This window comes from Heterocephalus glaber, unplaced genomic scaffold (genome assembly GCF_053883595.1).
Source record: "Heterocephalus glaber isolate CG9 unplaced genomic scaffold, H.glaber_assembly_v1.0 deba00000676, whole genome shotgun sequence".
NCBI classification, from domain to species: Eukaryota; Metazoa; Chordata; class Mammalia; order Rodentia; family Bathyergidae; genus Heterocephalus; species Heterocephalus glaber.
In genome coordinates this window covers 170,626-191,125 of record NW_028258156.1, presented here as the reverse complement: position 1 = coordinate 191,125, position 20,500 = coordinate 170,626, and the positions used below count along the sequence as shown (strand labels likewise).

The following is a 20,500-nucleotide window of genomic DNA, read 5'->3' as shown; positions in this document are numbered from 1 at the left end:
TATAATCCTCAGTGGCAAGTGAGGTACCCGTGGGAACTGGTATAGTATTTGGAAATGGCTGCAGTAGACTCAGCTACAAGCCCATCTGTTGTCTGAGTACATGATGGTGCTTGCTGCACCTTATCATTCTGATGACTCCTTTTTGGCTCTGAAGCATGATAGTTTCTTTAAAAGGCACTGGCACACTTTCTGTGATAGGAATTAATTTTTTTGTGTGTTATGTGCATTTAATAGCTCAGAGTTAATTCTCTTGTTTCTTTTCCCCATCCATTTTTGCCAACCCATCTGAATGAACTAGTTTGTAAACTCATTATTTTATTTTTTGGTACCGGGGATTGAACTTGGATTCTTGTGTTTGTGGGGCAGGTGGCAGAACCCCTGAGTTAAATCTCCAGCCCCAATAAACTCATTTTTAAATTTCTAAAATGAAAACTTTAAAACGTAAAAGTAGAAAATATAATAAACACTTACATACTCAATACTCTGCTTCAGCATTATCAGATCTTTTCATATTTTTTTAATCTTTCCTGGCTTCTCCCAATTTTTTTTGCAGGTTTTAAATATTTTATTATATCTGTAAATATTATATATGTGCTGTGTATACATATATATCCATTTAAAAGATAAAATTTTTTTTAAAGTGAAAAATAATGTTTAGACCTTGGGAAAAGTTAATAATTTTCACATCATCATATATTAGTCACTGTTCATGTTCTCCTGGTGGATTATATTGTGATAGTGATGTTAAACATCTTCACCTGTTTCTTTATTAGATTTAGAGGCTTGACCAAGTATTTGTGATAAGAAATAAGTGGTGTTTTGTTCTTCTGTATGTGATGACCATTGTCTAGATCCACTAATTGATTAGGGATCTGAAATGATTTTGTCATTCTTTTATTGCTTTGGAAAAACAGAAAATAAGAAAACTTTCTCTTACTTACTATTGAATTTGTCTGAGGTGCCAATTGTGAAAAAAATGAGAATATGTGCTTGATCCACTCTGCCCAAATCTTGTTTTAGCTAGTTTGTTGATTGCCTAGCATTTTTTAGAAATGCATAGTAAGATCCTGCCTGCCTTACCCTCTTCTCTTCTTTGTTAATAAACTTACAGATTAAAACATTTGATCTTTTTCAGTCAGCTGCGATTATTACCTTATTGATGGTTAAATTGTCCAGTGTTTGGCTCTCAGGAGTTGCCTGCTGAATCCTTTTCATGTAGTTCTAGTATCTTTGATAACTTACTTGCTATTTGTCATGACAAAATAATTACAGGCTCAGCTTGTGTATTTCCTTTTTCAGACATGGAATCAGCCATTCCTCCAAAGAGCTGTGGTCCTTATCAGTGGACATTAGTTCTAGAACTTTTCCGTGGACTGAGCTAGGGCATTGGTATTTTACTTAAAGTTTATGGTATTTTTACTTTATTGATTTTAAATCTTTTCCTTAATCCCCACCAAAAATTCCAGTTTTCTGCAATACCAACACAATAATTGTATCAGAATAAAAGTCCTAATACCACCAACAATAAAAATATTGAAAATAACTTAAACATTCTTTCTGTTCTTTATTTTCCAAAGGGATATGCCAGCAGTATACAGTCATACAGTGATTTTATTTAAAATCACTTGAAGTCTTTATGTCATCATCTAGATATGTGCAGGTGTTTTTACTTTCAGTTTTTAGGTTTTCATTTAAAAAATTTGTTTTATAATTATGTCAAATTTTCATAGCTCCAAAATTAAATCTAAACAGAAAATATATTTAAGTAGAGCTAGTGTCTGTTCCTGTTTCCTCTGATCCCATAATTATGTGTATATATAATAATGTGTTAATATAATAATTATTAATATATCAACATTAATACAATATAAATATAATATTAATATAACACAATATATTTATATATATCATATATATTATATAGGGCCTTTTTTTTAGGTACATGACAGTTCTATATACTTTTCTTTACTGTGATTTTTTTACATAACAAAATATCACAGAGCGGTCTCCATAGCAGCATGTAGAGCTATTCTTTATTCCACTTTATAGGTACGTAATTCTACATTGTGTGTCTGTAGTTAATATCAAAAGTTCTTTTTGGTACCAGGGATCGAACTTGGGAGCTTGCGCTTCTGAGGCAGGCACTGGAACCACTGAGCTAAATCCCCGGCCCCAATATCACCAGTTCTTCATTGATGGACATTTGTGTAATTTTTCATTTTTTCAATTTTACTTTTGCAGATAGTGCTACATTGAAAATCTTGTGCTTATGTCTTTCATGTTTTCACTATTTTATCTTTGGAATAGATTCTTGGATATGAGACTCCTGAGTCAAAAATGCAAATGTAATTTTGTTAGATATTTCCAGATTCTCCTGCATAGAAGTTTTGATTTCTCTCTGTATTCTCAGAATCTAGTTTCTGTTTTCATTTCTTTTATTGAAAAGCACTGTATTTCTCAAATTGCCTGAAAAACAGATTTTCGTTAGACTCTGACTTTCTCCTTAAGCAGGGAGACCAGTTTATTTTTATGGTATTCATATCTTGAAGGTCACTGGAACAGATTCCTTATTGATTGTGTAATGACATAGTTATTTTGTGAATTCTCCCTAGAAAGTCCATAGAAATAGAGCCTAGAAGACTTAATTTTTAAAATTATTCATTCACATCTATAACACGTGTATAATGTGAGTTGACTGTGAAGTGAAAATGCCCTTTGATTTTATAACAGGAACAAAGATAGTCACCTTTTATCAAATAGGTACTATGTGCCAGATCCTGTGCTAAGTATTTATATATTTTATGTAATCTTCATAGTATCCCTTCTTAGTGGGTTGATGCTATGTCCCCATTTAACAAATAAGTAAAGAAGCTCACAGAGATTAGGTCACAACTTAATCTTGAGTCACATGACCCATAAATGGTAGTGCTGAGATATACCCAGGTCTTTCTCAGAGCTTTCTTTCATATGGTGATGAGTTGATTTGCTGAAATATTTTGTTTCTACAGGAAGACTTTAAAAAAGTTTTAAGTATTCTTTACTATTAGATGGTTTGTCATAGTCATTTGAAATTCTTAAACTGGAGCTCATACATCATTTTACAGGATTTGTCATCGATCATCAATATATGGAGTATATAGAACACTGGAAAATGCAGAGATTAATAGGACACAGTTTCTACCTTTAAGGAGCTTAATATCTGGTGGGAAAGGAAGTTGCCTGTGTAGATACTAGGCAAGGAAATATACCTCTAAAATTTGTTCAGAGTGATGATACTCAACTTTGAAAAGTGACTTAAGTATATGGTTTCAGATTCTTGCTAACCTACAACTAATTGAACAAAGAGATACCTTCCTTTATTTTTCATTGTGAAATGGCAGATGTGTGAGTGTTTTTACATCAGTCCCAGAAAGGTCTTGTATTTCTGTCTTGGGAAATACAAAGTGGTAAACTAGTTATGGTTTTAAACATATGGATACCTTGAAGGTTAGGTTAAAACTGACTTTGAATTTTGTGTGTGTTCTATCAGTGAATGATGGAATTATATGTAATACTTTATCTTATGTCCCCCGCTCCCCGTTTTTATGTTTTTGTGGGGTTTTTTTTCGGGGAGTACCGGGTATTGAACTCAGGTCCTTGCACTTGTGAGGCAGGTGGCGCACTGAGCTAAATCCCTAGCCCCCCCTCCCCCCGTTTTTATACTAATTATTTTCTTGACATTTTCTTTAGCTTGATAACTATGGACAACAAGAACTTGGGGATCTTTTTGTGAACTATAATGTAAAATCCCCAAGTACTGGCAATGATCTATCACCTCCAGTACCTTTTAACTTAATGTTCAAGACCTTCATTGGGCCTGGAGGAAACATGCCTGGGTATGTATCCTTTACTGTTTTTCTACCTATATATAATTATTAATAAATTGCTTGCAACATTAGTGCTATGAAAGAACAGTTTTGAAAAGTGATGTACTGAAAGTGCAGATGGATATGTTAGAAGTAATGACAGACATAGTCTTAAGTTTTATTTTAATTTCTTATGAGTATAGTCTGTTTTTTAGTGTAAATGTTTGTTTTTGGTAAAATAAGTAAAAGTGTCTGTGATCATTATGTCTCCCAATTATAGCTGCATAGAGCAGAAGGGACAGTTAAAGAGTGATTTTTTTGTTTGTTTGTTTATTGTTTTGTTTTGTTGTTTGTTTTTTTTTTGGTACTGGGGATCAAACTCCGGTCCTTGCGCTTGCGCAGCAGGTGGCGAAACCAGTGAGCTGAATCCTTGGACCAAAGAGTGATTTTTGAATGTCATTGAACTTATTATTGAAATATACCGTAGAAACCATTTAGTTTAGATTGTTCAATAGAACTGTCTGCAACAATGAAAGTGTTCTATAATCTGTGCTGTCTGGGCTGGGGATTTAGCTCAGTGGTTTCATTGCCTGCTGCACAAGCGCAAGGACCTGAGTTTGATCCCCGGTACCAAAAAAAAAAAAAAATCTGTGCTGTCTGCCAGATGTGATGGCTCACTCCTGTAATCCCATCACTCAGGAGACTGAAGCAGGCAGATCTCAGTTCAAGGCCAGCCTGGCCAGCCTGGGATACATAGTGAGTTCAAGGCCAGCCTGAACTACATAGCAAGACCCTGTCTTAAAAAAAACAAAAACCAAAATCAAATAAATAAAATCCTATATGGTAGCTACTAGCAACATGTAACTATTTAGTTCTTAAAGTAATGCTTCTGAAGAATTCAATTTTTAAATTTATTTCATTTTAATTTAAATTTAAATAAATGTGACTAGTAGACTATGATATTGGAAAGCATAGGTATAGTCTGTTAATTTGAAAGATGTGGTTTTTGTAGATCAAAGCACACTTGGGCAGTTTACAGTAACATTGGAATTAAAAGCTGTATCTCCAGATTCCTTGTTTAATGTTAAAAGACTTAGCCAGTGTTCCACTTCATAGTATCAGATTTTTTTTATAGTCTTGTTTTAGGGTAAGAGTTTTTGCTAGAGGAAGCTAAATAGATTAATGTTTACTGGAGTAGAAACTAAAGAATAATTAAAAACTAATTGTAAATGTGTGCCGGGGATTTAGCTCATTGGTGACGCCCCCTGCCTCACAAGCACAGGGTCCTGAGTTCGATCCCCGGTACCAAAAAAACAAAAACTAATTGTGAAAAAATGTATCATATCATTATTTTAATAAGACAGCTTTGCACAGTTGCTGTATCATAGTCAATGAAGTTTATCTGAAGTGCAATTATTGCTAATTGAAAGCTTTTCCCAATAATTTCAATAAGACACCAGGTTGAGTTTGGGATATTTGTGCAAAGAGGCCATCGGTAAGCCTTTCATTTTGATGGTACATATGGAGAATCATAAAATGGGACATAACTTCTGACCCACACGTTTCATTCCTGGGAATTTATCTAAGGGCACATTTCAAAAGGAAAGGAAACTATACTTATAAAAAGTATGTGAATTGAAAATATAAATAACCTATTTATCCATTAATTTGAGAGTAGCTAAACAAATTATAAAAAAGTAGACCATTTTAGTATAATGATCTGCCACTGTTAAATATGAGAAAAATTTAGTTATTTAGAACATGACAAAGTGTAAAGTAAGCACAAGAACTAATTCATAATTTATACATTCTACTTATAAATATGCATACAAAGTGTAGCTTATATAAAATACTTTTATTTGGATGAAATCTGGAAAGGACCACAAAAAATGGAAGAGTTGGTCTGATACAGTGAGACGATGGTAAAATTTTAGGGCTTTCTTCCTTCCTTGGTTTCAAAGTTATTTTAGTAAAATAATTTGAAGTAGGCCATTGGGAACACTTTCTTAGTTTATATTTTGCATAGAATATTTTCTGTAAAATTGAGCAGGCAATCGATATAACAATTATTACTGCTTGGCTATACTTTTAAAATATAGAGAAATACAGAAGCTTCTGGTTGAAAATATAAAATACTGCAAAGGATAAAATGATAGGCAAAACATTGACAATTACCTGTTGGGGGGATGATTGTGAAAGAAAATGAGCTCTGATGCTAAGCCTTAGCCCATACTGACTTCATCTTGACCTTATTGTCATGTTTTAATATGTGGGTAGTCAGCCATGGATCTTACTTTCAGAAGGAACTAAAATTGTCATCTGCCTTTATGTAAATGATTTCTCAAAAGGACAGCAGAGGTTTTAGGGGCATCCTGAGAAAGGGTGTTTTACCACTGGAGTAGCTAATCTACTTTCCAGTAGGTGTTATGAGAATATTGGATACTGAAGAAAGTATCTATTTCTAAGACTTCATTTTAGGCCTATGCAGCTGTGTTGTGAAAATGGTATATTTGGAACTTTTAAGATTTGTATCTAAAATTTCATTTGTTAGAAAACAGAATTTCTTTCTTTATAGCAGACTCATTTGCTTAAATTTATAGGTATTTGAGACCAGAAACTGCACAGGGGATTTTCCTGAATTTCAAACGACTTTTGGAATTCAACCAAGGGAAGTTGCCTTTTGCTGCCGCCCAGATTGGAAATTCTTTTAGAAATGAAATCTCTCCTCGGTCTGGGCTGATCCGAGTCAGGTATTGCCCTTGTCATTGAATTGGAATCGAAAGCTCGCTATTTTGAAAAAATATTCCTTTAACTCTGATTATGGATTTTTTTTAATCTTCTCTGTGTTCTTCCTGTTTTACATTTATAATCTCCAAATGTCACCTCAGAGGTGACTGGTAGTTTTGAGTGACAGAAGTAAACTTGAAGGGGAAGGAAGGAGGGGTGGTAAATACCTTAAGTTGCAGACTTGCTTCACAGTTATGTTTTTGTCTTGTTTATCATGTTTTGAGAATGTTAAGATCCTGATTAAACTCGGATGGTTCTGGCCATGGTGATATATGTAAGTGTGGGAGGGGGGTGATGGTTATGATGAAAGGTCATTCTATGTGTCCAGGTAGACAGCATTGCTGGAAAGTGTTTCAGAACCAAGAAACAATCCCCTGATATTTGGGGACCTTTATGACAGAGGGGCCAGCTAGCAAGCTTACCCCATCTACTGTAGTTCAGACACTTGCCCTCAATCTAATAATAGCATGCATCTGTCTGATGAATCCAGGGATATGTGAGAAGGCTACTGGCATTCTTTAGTTTTATTTTTCTTCAGAAACTTAGTGTGACTTAATTGTTCATGACAAGCTTTTTGTTATTTCTATACATTTACTTCCTGATCTCATCCTAGAGTGATACATTCTACATAAAAATAGGTTGTCTGGTCACAGTTAGCTTTCTTAGGCTCTTAGCCTAAGTGTTCTCTCAGCTGCAAGACCCCACCCATTTCTTCTCTTCTTTATTTACTTGCTGCAATTACAGACTTCAGTCATGGTATGTCCCAGCCACTGACTCCAGATCAAAGCACTCATAGCACCTGCCTGATCTTGTTAGTCTCATGGTGCCCTCTGAGGAAAGGCCCCTGCCTTAGGACCACACTGTGGCCTCAGGCTTGTGGTCTCTTAAGGCTTGTAGTTTAAGAAGGAGACTCCATGGAGGGTAGACGTGTACAACCTAGAGGAAAGATGTGAAGGGTCCCTCTTGGACTTTCATGTAGAAAGAAGAGACAATTACAAACTTTTGGTATTATAACAACAAGGACACCTGTAACTCCAGCTAGTCGGAAGGCTGAGAGATAGGAGGATAGTAAGTTTGAGCCCAAACTGGGTAACCTAGCAAGACCTTGTTTCAGGGTAGGATAGGATAGGACAGGACAGGATTGGATAGGAGAGGACAGGACAGGACAGGACAAAGCTAGGAATATAGCTCAGTAGTAGAGAGCTTACCTTGTATGGGTGAGGCTCTGGGTTCGATCTCCAGTACAAAAAAAGAATGGGTCAGATATGAGTCTTACTTTTCATTATTTGGGGTTTTGTTTTTCTTTTTGTCTTTTGGTTTCTCCTATTCCGACAGTGTCTAGCAAGCATACTTTCCCAATACTTAGGAAGGTTGGTAAGACTGCCCTTGTCTAAAGCCAGTGTTTTGGAGAGGATTTGCATTAAATGGAGTATCTATAGGAAGATTATAAAAGGATTAAGAAGTAAGGCAGAGTCTGTTGCCCATGAAGTAGGAAAATCAGCTGAGAACTGGAGTGATCCCAAGGATTAACTGATGGAACAGTAGAGAGCTTCCCAACTGTTGGTCATTTTCACTCCAGAGTGTCCTGTCTGGATTTGGCTCGTTTTTTACCTTTGTAAGTTCCTGACCAGGAGTTCACTCACTGCTTCATGAGTCAGCATCATGTAGGACTAGGCTTAGTTTGTTAGCAGTACAGCTTCTTTTTGGTGAGCATCACGAGGCGAGTAGCCTTTGTGTAGTTGTAAGTCCCTTAGTTTAAATTAATATTATTAGATTGCTCATGAAGCTTTTAAAATTTTTATTCTATGAAATCTAAAACAGTTGAACTCATAGAGGCAGATAGTGGAATGGTTACTGGATACTGGGGGTGGGGGAGTGGGGAGATGATAATCAGGAGGTACAAAGCCTTGGAAAGCTAAGAAGAATAAGTGATTATTATTTTTAGATGTGAATATAGCTAATTGCATACTGCACATTTCAGTATTGCTAAGAGAGTATCAACATCTCAAATGTTCTCTCATAAAGTATTAAATATTTATAATAATGGATTGGTTTATTAGCTTAACTCAGTCATTCCATATTATATTAAAAATCATAACATTACTTTTTATCCCATAAATACAACTTTTTAAAAAAATCTTTGATTGGCTGGTTGTGTCTTCCTGGCCTATGTGTAGTTTAGTTCTCCACTGTTCCAGATAAAGGCTCTAAATTCAAACACAAGAGGCAGAGTGGATCAAACCAGTGTTAGTGTTGATTCTTGCCTCAGTTGTGAATGGTTACCACTGGCAGGTTAATTAACATACCCATTGCCTCACATCATGGCGTTTTCTATTTTAATTTTGGGGGTTGGTGAGAATGTCACTGGTCCACGTCCACCGAAATCTCCAAAGCATAGCTGGAGAACTTTTGACTCACCCCCCCGCCCAGGGAATAAATTGTAGCTTCACTGACTTCAGTCACAGGAAAAGAATCTTCAAGACGCTGTCAGTAAGAGTCATGAGAGGATTTATTAGGTCGAATTTTAAAAGTGTACACTCCAAGAAATAGAGTGCAGGCCCTCAAAAGGGAGAGAGGTGTCCTGTGGCCCTGAGCTGCTGTATTTACTGGGCTCAGGAGTGTCCCATGATGAGTCATCTAGGATATGTATTCTAGTGTCTGTTGGGTTTATACATTTGGTGGCTTCTGTTAAAATGAAAACCATTTACAGGTGCATGTGTTTGAAGCTGAGATGTGCTGTTCTCTGAATAGTGTGCTTTCTGAGGAAGGGGGTTGGTAGGAGGGAGTACAGCCTACAAGTGAAAAGCACAGGCCCAGAGCCCAGTTTACAGATGTATCGTCTTTAAGGCCCTTAGGTATTTTTCATGGACAGAAAAAAAAGCTTGATTGTGTCCTCAAGGTGGAATGGTTTTTTTTGTTTTTTTTTTTTTAGTACCGGGCATCGAACTCGAGTCCTTGCGCTTGCACAGCAGGCGACAAAACCACTGAGCTAAATCCCTGGCCCCGAGTGTTGTTTTTTTAAGAGGTACAATTTCAATATTACAGTTTTCCTTATCTCCTTTGTACCTTTCTTCTATCCTACCTCCAGAATACTTAAGATCTTGTCAGCAAACCTCAGGCATACTATTATTAGCTATAGTCACAGAGATTCTCCACAGAACAGAAGGAAAAACTTCGGCAGGACCTTTCTTGGGGTTTTGGGTAGGGATCTTAATTTATCTGTCCTACCTTGTAGATGTTGGTTCCCATTAGCCTAGATACAAGCTGGATGAGGACAAATACTATGTCTCTCCCACTTTTCTGTGCGTGCAGATGTTTAATAGCGTTGAAAGACAGTTAAGACATGAGTCCTGCAGGACCCAATAAAGTATACTATTAGAAAATAAAATTTAAAAATCAAAACTCTTTTGCAGTGTATTTCATGTGTTTTTAAATCCATTTAAGCAATTTTACATTGCTTCTAAAACATCTGAGATAATCACAAAAGTTTACCAGTAAATGTGATTTCTTTTTTAAAGGAGATTTGATTTTGGCTCATAAAGTTAACTTCAAATCCTCCCTCTCCTACACTAGCTACTAAACTGCTATTCAGAGAAATCTCTTTGGGAAATCATTGCTATGTACATATTTATTTCATCATTATACAGTGAGGTTGATGTTGGCTTGTTCAGTTCGCGCCTCATGTCCTTTGCCTTGAATAACACTATTTCAGAAGCTCTTACTCTAAAGAAACATCTGTATGGTGCCATTATCAATCATTTACTCGTTTAGATCAGTAAAAAAGAAATCACATTGCTATAAAAATGAAAGTACCATTTCACTACATTTTTAATTTCCTATTCTTTCAAAAATAAATAACAGTTGCTTCATTTAGTGTGTATTTGCAAAGACATACTGATGCTTTAGAGAAAACTATTTTATTTGAATGTCACTATTCAGTATCATTTTTCTTTATGTGTGTATGGTATTATGTTTTTCTAATTTTAAAAGCTATATTAGGGCCAGGCATTTAACTCAGTGGTTCCGATGCCTGCCTCGCAAGCGGAAGGTCCCGAGTTTGATCTCTGGTACCAAAAAAAAACTATATTAATCTGCTTTGTAAAAATTCTTTTCAGTTATAAGTGATGTCACTAGATCAAAGGAATTAATATTTGAGAGAAGTCTGTGATTATTTTATTTATTTATTTATGTATATATGTATGTATGTATGTATGTATGTTTTGGTACCAGGGATCGAACTCGGGACCTTGCGCTTGTGAGGCAGGTGGTGGAACCACTGAGTTAAATCCCTGGCCCTGTGATTATTTTAAATAGTGAGCAATAAAGTTATATATTATGTTATCACTTCTGGGGATTGAACCCAGGGCCTTTTGCATGCTAAGTATGCACTCTTCCACTGAGCTATACCCCCAGCCAGTTATTAATGTTTTAAAAAAATGACAACCTCCCAGACAAACATAATCCAAAACGTTTTAGTCATTCACTTAGGAATCAATTTTCTATTTAGTGAGAAATGATTTCTGTAGTTTGGAGTCTCTATCATTATAGAATCCAGTTGAAAATAGAGGCCTTACTTATTTTTATTGTTACATATAGAGATTTTTATATCTTATGTTTTTACTTTCAGAGAATTTACAATGGCAGAAATTGAGCACTTTGTAGATCCCAATGAGAAAGACCATCCTAAGTTCCAGAATGTAGCAGACATCTACCTTTATTTGTATTCAGCAAAAGCCCAGGTCAGTGGGCAGTCTGCTCGGAAAATGCGCCTAGGGGATGCTGTTGAACAGGTAAGATTCCAGAGGACTTAATTTACTTTTAAAATTTTGAGACAAGGTCTTGCTGTGTAGTTCAGGCTGGCCTTCAACTCACTGTGTACCCCAGGCTAGCCTTCAACTCATTGCCCTCCTCTTGCCTCAGCCTCTGGTGTGCTGGGATTAAAGGCATGCACCACTACACCTGGCTCTAGAGGACTTAATTAGATTGTGCCCATTCAAGGTTTGCAACAATTAGTTCTCTGTGTACTGGCTGACAAAATATTTTAGCAGTCAAATTTTTTTTATATAACACATTATTTTGTATTTTGTTTGTTTGCAGTGTTAGGGCTTAAGTACTAGGCAAGTGCTTTACCACTGAGCTTCAGCCCCAACCTCTATATGATATTTGTTTTTACACAGAATTTATAATACAATATTATGATAGTGAGAAAACTCTCTTGAACATCTCAGTTTCTCGATCATTGAGCTAAACATGAATGAAATATTTAGCAGAGCACTTGAGATCTAGATCTTGATTTGAACTGCCTCATTGATCCAGTTTTTAGCAGTCTATACAACTTTGAGGGAGACAATTTAACTCAGGGAACGCAAGCCCATGGGATTCTAATCTCTGGTGTTACTCATAGCAGTTGGGATGAGGTCTTGCATGTAACAGAATTTCTGCAGATGTTTGCCTGAGAAATGAGTGAGTGAAAACTTCTAACAGTAACTACTGTCTCGCAGAGGAATGACTTGCCTGGGCAACAGTGAATGTCCTGGCCTTAAAAGTATTCCAGGAGAGGTTGGCCATTTCACAGATGGTTCTAGATGATTTCTGTGATCCTTCCATTATTTGTTGTTAACTTGACATTAACCTCTTTAAAAATAATCAAGATCATCACATTCTGGGTACTTGAAATTTCTGTTTTTTTGTTTTTGAGACAAGGTTTTGCTTTGTAGTTCAGGCTGACCTTGAACTCACTGTGTGGCCCAGGCTGGCCTTAAACTCATAGTGATCCTCCTGCTTCAGCCTCCCAAGTGCTGGGATTGCAGGCATGTGCCACCACACCTGCCTGAAATTATTCTGAAAGTAGGAAAAAATAGTTTATCTTGTGTTTCAAATGTTTCAGTAGATGATGAGTAAGTCATTAATGTGTATTTTCCCTTTTGCTTCCTCTGTGCTTGCTTGCTTATTTATTTAGGGTGTGATTAACAACTCAGTGTTAGGCTATTTCATTGGCCGCATCTACCTCTACCTCGTGAAGGTTGGAATATCTCCAGACAAGCTCCGCTTCCGACAGCACATGGAGAATGAGATGGCTCATTATGCCTGTGACTGTTGGGATGCTGAATCCAAAACGTCCTATGTACGTAGACTGGAATGGCTTTTACTGTGAGGCTTTCACATTGTTAACTCAGAAAAACAGATACCAAGATTGACCTTTGTGTACTTTATGCCAGAGTGGAACAAAGAAGAGAACTTTTTCTGAACAGAACAGAAAAAGAACATGGCTCCTGCATTCTTGTAAGGAAGGACCTGCTTTGTGTGTCCCAGGAGGGGCCTTTGGAAACTTAGGTAGCTTGTTTAGAGAGGGAGAAGATTGATGGTGGGGCAGTGCCAGTGTGTACATTCCTGGGGTGGGCAGTGCTGCAGGTTACGCTCTGGAGTGGCAGTCAGCAAACCTGAGAAGTGGTGATCTGGTTGAGTAAACAAAGTTACTGTGCTCTTAGCTTAAAGAACTATTTGGTAGATGTAGGAGATAGATTAGTAGATTCTGACCTCATTTAGGAACTACCTTTTCTCAAGTTCTGTGTGTTTGATAAGGTTCAGAGATCTCCAGGGTATTTCCTCACTGGTGCTCCACCCCACCAAACATGAAAATGAGTACTGATTTAAAAAGGGACAGGGATACAGATGTGAAGGCCCTGGGTTCAATCCCCAGTACACCTTCTCCCCAAAGATGAATGTTTTCACAAGAAAATGGATCTGGCACCAATGTGATTATAATGCTGTTATTTCATTTTATTCTGTGACCTAACCTTTGCCTACTCTTTACTCAGTTTGTTTTTTTCCCTTTGTTTAGTAAAGAAAATAAAGTTAGTACAAATGCTCACATTTATGGCCAGCTGAGATGTGTTCAGCTAACCATCAATGGGAAGTTGTGTGGTCAGTAGGCACTTCATCCAGTGAAAGTATGGTTTCTGCCAAATTCATGTTGAATCTTACGAATTTGAACCATATCTATACCTTTTATCTAGGTTTATATTTAATTTGTATAATTAACTCCTAGAATATGTTTATTGCACAGTTGAAATGGGGCAATGTAAATCATCCAGGAAGTATGACTACTTTGTATACAATGTGAATTATATTTTATAGGAATGTTAACTGACATATGAAACTATTACCTTTTCAAAAATTTACAAAATCTGATTGGAGATCCTATAATTCAATTATCCTTGAATATCTGCAAAGGTTAGTTATAGTCCTCATGGATTTGTGAACACATGAATGTAAGCAATAATGTTTTTGGGCAGTACCGGGGACTGAACTCGGGACTTTGCACTTGCAAGGCAGGCGTGGCGCCACTGAACTAAATCCCTGGCCCTAATAAATGTTTTTATTGTTCTGTCTTCTTAGGGTTGGATTGAGATTGTTGGATGTGCTGATCGTTCCTGTTATGACCTTTCCTGTCATGCGCGAGCCACCAAAGTCCCACTTGTAGCTGAGAAACCCCTGAAAGAACCCATATCCTTTCTGGTCCCTCCAAAGTTGGGGCCAAAGCCAAACATCTTACTGATGTGTAAGTCCCCATCTGGATCACCTTCTGTGGATCAATGGAGATGATTTGCAATTCTTGTAGCACTTGGGTAAGCCTGTGAGTTTGTCTCCTTCATTGCTCCTTTCCCACTCTCTGTACTTTTACTGTGTTGGACATTATAGAATAAATTGTTACCCGAAGTTTCAGTACTGTGGATTGGGTTATACTGCCCATTAGATAATATCCCTTTTCTGTCTCTCCTGAAACATATCTATTGATATTTCCTTTTTTTTTTTGGTACCGAGGATTGAACTCAGGTCCTTGCATTTGCACAGCAGGCAGTGAAACCACTGAGCTAAATCCCTGGCCCCGATATTTCCTTATTTTTAAGTGAGGTTTATCTGAATGATCATGTAGATAGTTGTTTCATCTTGCACTTAAAATCAGCATAAACAAACAGGATGTGAGGTACTCTTAGAGAACTGATGGTGTTTGTAAGTTGATGATTGATTTCAAGATCATTTTCCAAAATACTGATGTGGTGCCATGTTTTGTGATTCCTTGACTATTTCATACAAAACAGTTAATGTTGTTCAGTTTGAACCCAATAAGGGAGCAGTTGGTAAGGCATATAAGAAGGATGCAAAGCTGGTGATGGAGTACCTTGCCATTTGTGATGAATGTTACATTGCAGAAATGGAGATGCTTCTGAATGAGAAAGGGTAAGTTAAAAATGGTTACTTTTAGGGCTGGGGATTTAGCTCAGTGGTTCCGCTGCCTGCCTCACAAGCACAAGGATCCAAGTTCGATCGCTGGTACCAAAAAAAAAAAAGGAATGAGCTCCATTCAGACCTGCCCTGTCTCCTTTCTAAATATTAGGGTGAGATTAGTTTTCTTAGAAATTTTTTGCAGAGAAGAACTGTCTCATGGCTACATTTGAATGACTGTCTTTGTTAGGACTTTGGCATCATAGTCTAGAGATAAGATTTGAAATGGACTGCGAAGATCTTTTACTTTTCTAATAACTTTCTTAGAGGAGGAGCTGTGTGTCCAAGGTAGTGTTTAAGGAAGGTTTAAAAACTACATCTCTCTCAAGTCTTTGCTCCTTCTTTGTAGGTTTGGAGTTCTTTCCGAAATTGTTTCAAGCATGACTATAAAAAAAAGAAAGAAAAGAGTCTTTAAAGGAATTTAAAAAATATTCAGCACTAAAAAAATTTGTAATATCTGGTGAACAATAAAAAATTATACTTGTAAAAAGCAGGAAAATGCGACTCATAATGAGAAAAGTCAGTTGAAAGAAATACCCAGAAATAACAATTACAATGTAATAATATGTATGGATATTAAAATAGTTATAAATATGCTTCCTGATCTCAAGGATATTAAGGAAAGCATGACCACATTAAGTGAGATGTGGAAATAGAATCAAATGGAGCATGAGTCCATTCACTGAGTAGGACTAAGAGTAGATTAAACATTGCAGAAGAAAGACATTGAACATAAAGACTTAGCAATGGAAACTATCCAAAACAAAGCATAGAAGAGACTGGAGGAAAAAATTCATGGAATAGTAGTAGGCAGTTTAACATACGTACACTTGAGAATCAGAAAGAGGGTGAGTAGAAAAAAATGTGGTGATATCATAGCTGAAATATTTTCAAATTTGATTAAAACTACAAACCTAAAGATTCAAGAAGCTTAGCTCCAAGCAGGTTAAACACAAAACCACATGAAGGCATATGAGAATCAAACTGACAAACAGAGATAAAGAGAAAAATCTTTAAAGCAGCTGCTGGTGTTGGTGAGATTGGGGGGGGGGGGGCTCGATTACATAACAACCAACAAAATAATGCTAGTTTGCCAGAAATTATGCAAACCACAGTAAATGGGATGAACTCTTAAAAATGCCTAAAGACAAAAATTCTAAACCTGGCAAAAATATCTTTTAAAAAATGAAGAGGAAATACTCTCAAATGAAACAGGAGTTCCAGGAAGCATGGAAATTTAGATTAACCAAAGAATTTAAGAGCTTAGAAATGATAAATATATGGTGAATATAAATGACATTTTCTTTCTCGTATTTCTTTAAAAGATAACTGTTTAAGTAGAAACAATATGTAATGGAATTTGTATATTCAGGTACAATGTATGCTATCAGTAGTGCAAAGGATGGTGTAAATAATTGGTAATATGCTATTATAAGATAGATATTTTATATGTTAAGTGGTATGATATTATTTAAGGGAGACTATGATAAGTTTAAAAATGCACACAGTAAACTCCAGAGGAATCACCTGGAAAAAATGTAAAACCCAAAGGAACATAATTAAACCAAAATTGGATTAAAATACAATAAAAATATTCTAGAAGAAGACACAGTAGAAGAGGAAAAGGAACAAAGAACAGATGGAACAAATAGAAAATAACTAGTGAGATGGCAGATTTAGACTTAGTAATATCAATAATACTTTAAATAAAGTGATTTAAACACTGGAATGAATAGCCTTTGACTGTCAGTCTAAGAAGTACAAGACTCAATTAAATACTGTTTATGGGAAACTCACTGTTACAGTAGTGCACAAATATATTTAAGAGTAAAAGATCAAAAAATCTTTCATGCAAATATTAACCAAAGGTTGAAATGGCTGTATTACTCTCAAACAAAGGAAATTAATATTCAGAGCAAGGGAAGCTATCAGGGTCAAAGAGGGGCATTTGATAACAGACAGGTCAGTTCACCAAGAAATGTCATTCCTAAATGAGTATGCAGCTAAAATAGAACCTCAAAGTACACGAAACCAACTTGGTAGAACTGATGGAAAAAAATAGATGAATTCCACAATTATAGTTGGAGATTTGTATATCTGTCCCAGTAACTGGTAGAGCAAGTAGACAAAAATACAAATTAGAAGATATAAACACTTAATTCAACCTGCCACTTACTTGTAGAGCAGTCCTTCTAACAACTGGAGTACATATTTTTTCAAGTGCAGGCTAAACATCTGTGTTGCTTTTTTTGTTACATACCTCCAGCTAAGAATATTTGCATTTTCAAAAGGTTGTTTGAAAAAACAAGAAAATACTAAAAGTAAAATAAAAAACAATACAGGAGATCACATGTGGTCCCAAACCCTGTATATTTCATATCTGACCTTTCACAGAAAGTTTGCCAACTCACTGTAGACATTAAGGCACAGCGAAAGAAGCCTTACACTGAAGTTTATAAGTGAAACTCTAGGAAAGACAAATCTAGTTTTTGATAATGGAAAGCAGATTTGTGGTTGGCTGGGAGAGGGAACCAAGGGGCCGTTCTGGGACATGGTGGTTGCATACGTATTCTTGTCAAAAACTAAACTAAGATGAACTTGTCAAGTTGAAGATAAAAGTATCCATTTTATTACTTACACCTTTTAAAACATTTCAGTGTTCCAGCAATAACATCTCTTTGTGCCAAAATGACATTCAATGGGATGTTGAACATCCGCTGTAATGGGAACAGTGGTCATTTTACCAGCAGGCCTATTTCTGAGGTACATGGTTATATCAATGGTTAGAGGTTGTTATTAACAAACACACTATTCACATAATGGCTGGCTCTGCTAATTGCAGCTTTTATAGCTGTTAACTACTGTGTACTTGGAGTGTATTTTCAGAATACCTGTGACACTGTAGGTAGTGGAACCTTTAATGCATGCACACATAAACTTCAGACAGAGTAGCAAAAACAGAAGAAATCAATGAAAACCATTCAGATCAGGCATGAGATTGTCACTGGTAGAGACTAGCAAAACGAAGCTATAGTATATGCCAACTGTACAGCTTCAGGACAGCCACATGAGGGCTGTCTTTCTCAGCACTGAGCTGCTGTGATGCCAGAGAAATGCGAACATTTCTGCATGATTTGAGAAAATACCTCATAAGCTGAAGTACAAGTATTGTGTGAAATGCTTCCTAAACCTGAAGCTGAGTGGGCCCATCTCAGGATATGGACACATGGCGGCCACTGATGGGTGGGAGGGGAGGGACTACTGTATGTCGACACATCACACAGTCATTGAACTTCTTTTAAACTGATCTTTATCAACGCAAGTGCCAGTTTATTTTGGAAATAGTGTGGGTGTTCTAAGATTATTTCTGTAAGATGGCAAGCTGGTTCATATTTTACATTTGTTGGGAGAGTAAAGGGAACAGCAGCCATTTTGCCAGCAGGCCTATTTCTGACAAATCTGTTATTCTAAAACTGAGCTTTTAAACACTTGTTTTTGGTTTAGCCTTGATTTCAAAGCTGGAAGAATTTGTCATTAAGTCACTTATGGAATTTTGCAAACTAATCCAATTTTTGAGTGCTTCCCAGAATATTATTTGGTACCATAGTTATGGTAATACTTAATTTGGTATTTCTTATGAGATAATTTAGATCTGACTTTAGCTATCATATCTAGAGAGATGACCAAATTTATATTATACTAGAAGTGAAAAACAGTTTATCAATCTATAAAACTTGCTTAAATCAAGGGATACGGATGCATGCTTTAACTATTATATGTTTGTTTGTTTGTTTTTAAATAGGGAATTCACTATTGAAACTGAAGGAAAAACATTTCAGTTAACAAAAGACATGGTCAGTGTGAAGAGATTCCAGAAAACACTACATGGTAAATTTGTCAAAACAATAAATTACTACTGAATTTTTAAAAATGTTTTATGTTTTATGATAACCATATTATAGAAATTTCAAAAAGAAAAAACGTTTGCTTGGGCTATTCCATTTTCAACATAATTATACTGCAAAATAATTTATAATACTGCCTTTATGTTTCTTGTGTCCTGAGGTGCATTTTAAGAATACCTGTGATTAAAAATATTTTGTCATTTTAAGGAAAAGTCCTATGGTTTCTTCAGCAAAAGAAGGAACTCATCTCCTCTCTCAGCCCGTCCTTTGACAAAATATTAACTTCTTAAAAAGCCAGTTAGATCAGTGATCTTTCATACTTTTTTAAAAAGCTAAAGGAAGTATTTTTTATAGAACAAATGCTATAAATTGGGTACTGAGTGTTTTAGTGTTTATATGAAGGGAACTATGATTATTTGTGCCTGGCATGAAGCTCCTAGAGATAGCAGTAGATGTTTGAAAAGCTACTGCTGGTAGAAACACTAGGCCTGCCTTCCTATTTGCCCTTGGTCAGTGATACTGGAGTCATAGGGACCTCTTCAGACCTTGGGGCTTTAGCTGTCATCTTGGTGACTACTTCAGAGCTGTACTTTACTGTTATTTGGATGCCATAGAAGGAGGGCAGAAAAATGCCTTGATCATATTTCTAAAATATATTCTTATTCTTTATCACAGACAAAATAAGCAGCTTCTCTTTAGAACTGAAGTTTTGGTGGTAGTTGTCTTATTACCCATAAAACATGAGTTCTCTGCGGTCATAGTCAGGTAACCTTAAGCCTGGGCAGTACTTATTCCTCCCTTTCCATAGTACATAATAATTATTCATGCATTTCCTGTGTGTACCGCAGATATAGTCTTGCCTATGGGAAGAGCTGGAGGGCCCCTGGAAAAATGTGCCTGATGTTAATTTTGTCAGCTATGGTGATAGAGTTTTTACTTTCAGCAAAGTCTTTGAAGCTCTTGATTTCTTATGCTTTCTGGAGAGATAAGGCAGATGGTACAGTGTAGTTGATGCTGTTTATTGGTTGTCAACTGGGGAAAGAATGCTCCTGTGACTTAAGTTTCATTTTTCTGCTGTGTGAACAAAGAATTAAATTTGGCAAAAATTTCTTGGATTCCAGCTTTCTCTGAAGGCCTTGTGTTTCCTACCAGGGAATAGCTTTTATGAAGGTTCTGATTCTTTGTCCTGATGCACAGAGCTAAAAAATCCATCTAGATTAGAGACGTTTTTAGTGCTAAGAATTGTTTAGATCTGAAATGCATTGTGTGGTATTTGTGAGAATGTTACTGAATTTCTATTCATTTTGCAGTGGAAGAAGTTGTTCCAAGTGTAATTGAACCCTCCTTTGGCCTGGGCAGAATCATGTATACTATACTTGAACATACATTCCATGTACGAGAGGGAGATGAACAAAGAACGGTAAGCTGTTCTGTACAGTATGCTATTCTCTTAGAGTGTCAGAAAATAACATTTACTGAAATACTGGACTGATTAGTCATTGCTGCAAGGTACTAGAGTCATCTTTGCGTAGCTAATTATAAAGCAAAGCACTTATGTGTGGCCTTGCTTGAGCTTTAGCATGTGTAGGTTATTCTAGGAGTCATTGCTTTAGATGCCTGGCACACTGTTCTGAGACAGAGCCTATGTGGAAAAGTCTGTTGCGTCAGTGGATGCAT

General features: G+C 36.3%; 1 protein-coding gene and 1 non-coding gene across 4 annotated transcripts in view; both read left to right on the top strand.

Annotated features, from left to right (window-relative positions):
* Gars1 (glycyl-tRNA synthetase 1) overlaps positions 1 to 20,500 on the top strand; it is a 39,138-nt gene that overhangs the window by 13,718 nt on the left and 4,920 nt on the right. For 2 of the 3 annotated variants that reach the window (XM_087206568.1, XM_087206570.1), the window contains 8 exons: positions 3,730 to 3,875; positions 6,446 to 6,595; positions 11,260 to 11,422; positions 12,592 to 12,756; positions 14,031 to 14,139; positions 14,729 to 14,873; positions 18,721 to 18,806; positions 20,134 to 20,243. In XM_087206568.1, the coding sequence (XP_087062694.1) occupies positions 3,730 to 3,875; positions 6,446 to 6,595; positions 11,260 to 11,422; positions 12,592 to 12,756; positions 14,031 to 14,139; positions 14,729 to 14,873; positions 18,721 to 18,806; positions 20,134 to 20,243 (1,074 nt within the window). Of the gene's footprint in view, positions 1 to 3,729; positions 3,876 to 6,445; positions 6,596 to 11,259; positions 11,423 to 12,591; positions 12,757 to 14,030; positions 14,144 to 14,728; positions 14,874 to 18,720; positions 18,807 to 20,133; positions 20,244 to 20,500 lie in introns of all 3 variants that reach the window. The other variant, XM_087206569.1, reaches the window with a different exon arrangement.
* On the top strand, positions 5,208 to 5,349 carry LOC147829200 (U4 spliceosomal RNA). Its single transcript, XR_015449423.1, has one exon. It is a non-coding gene; the product is annotated as a U4 spliceosomal RNA (small nuclear RNA).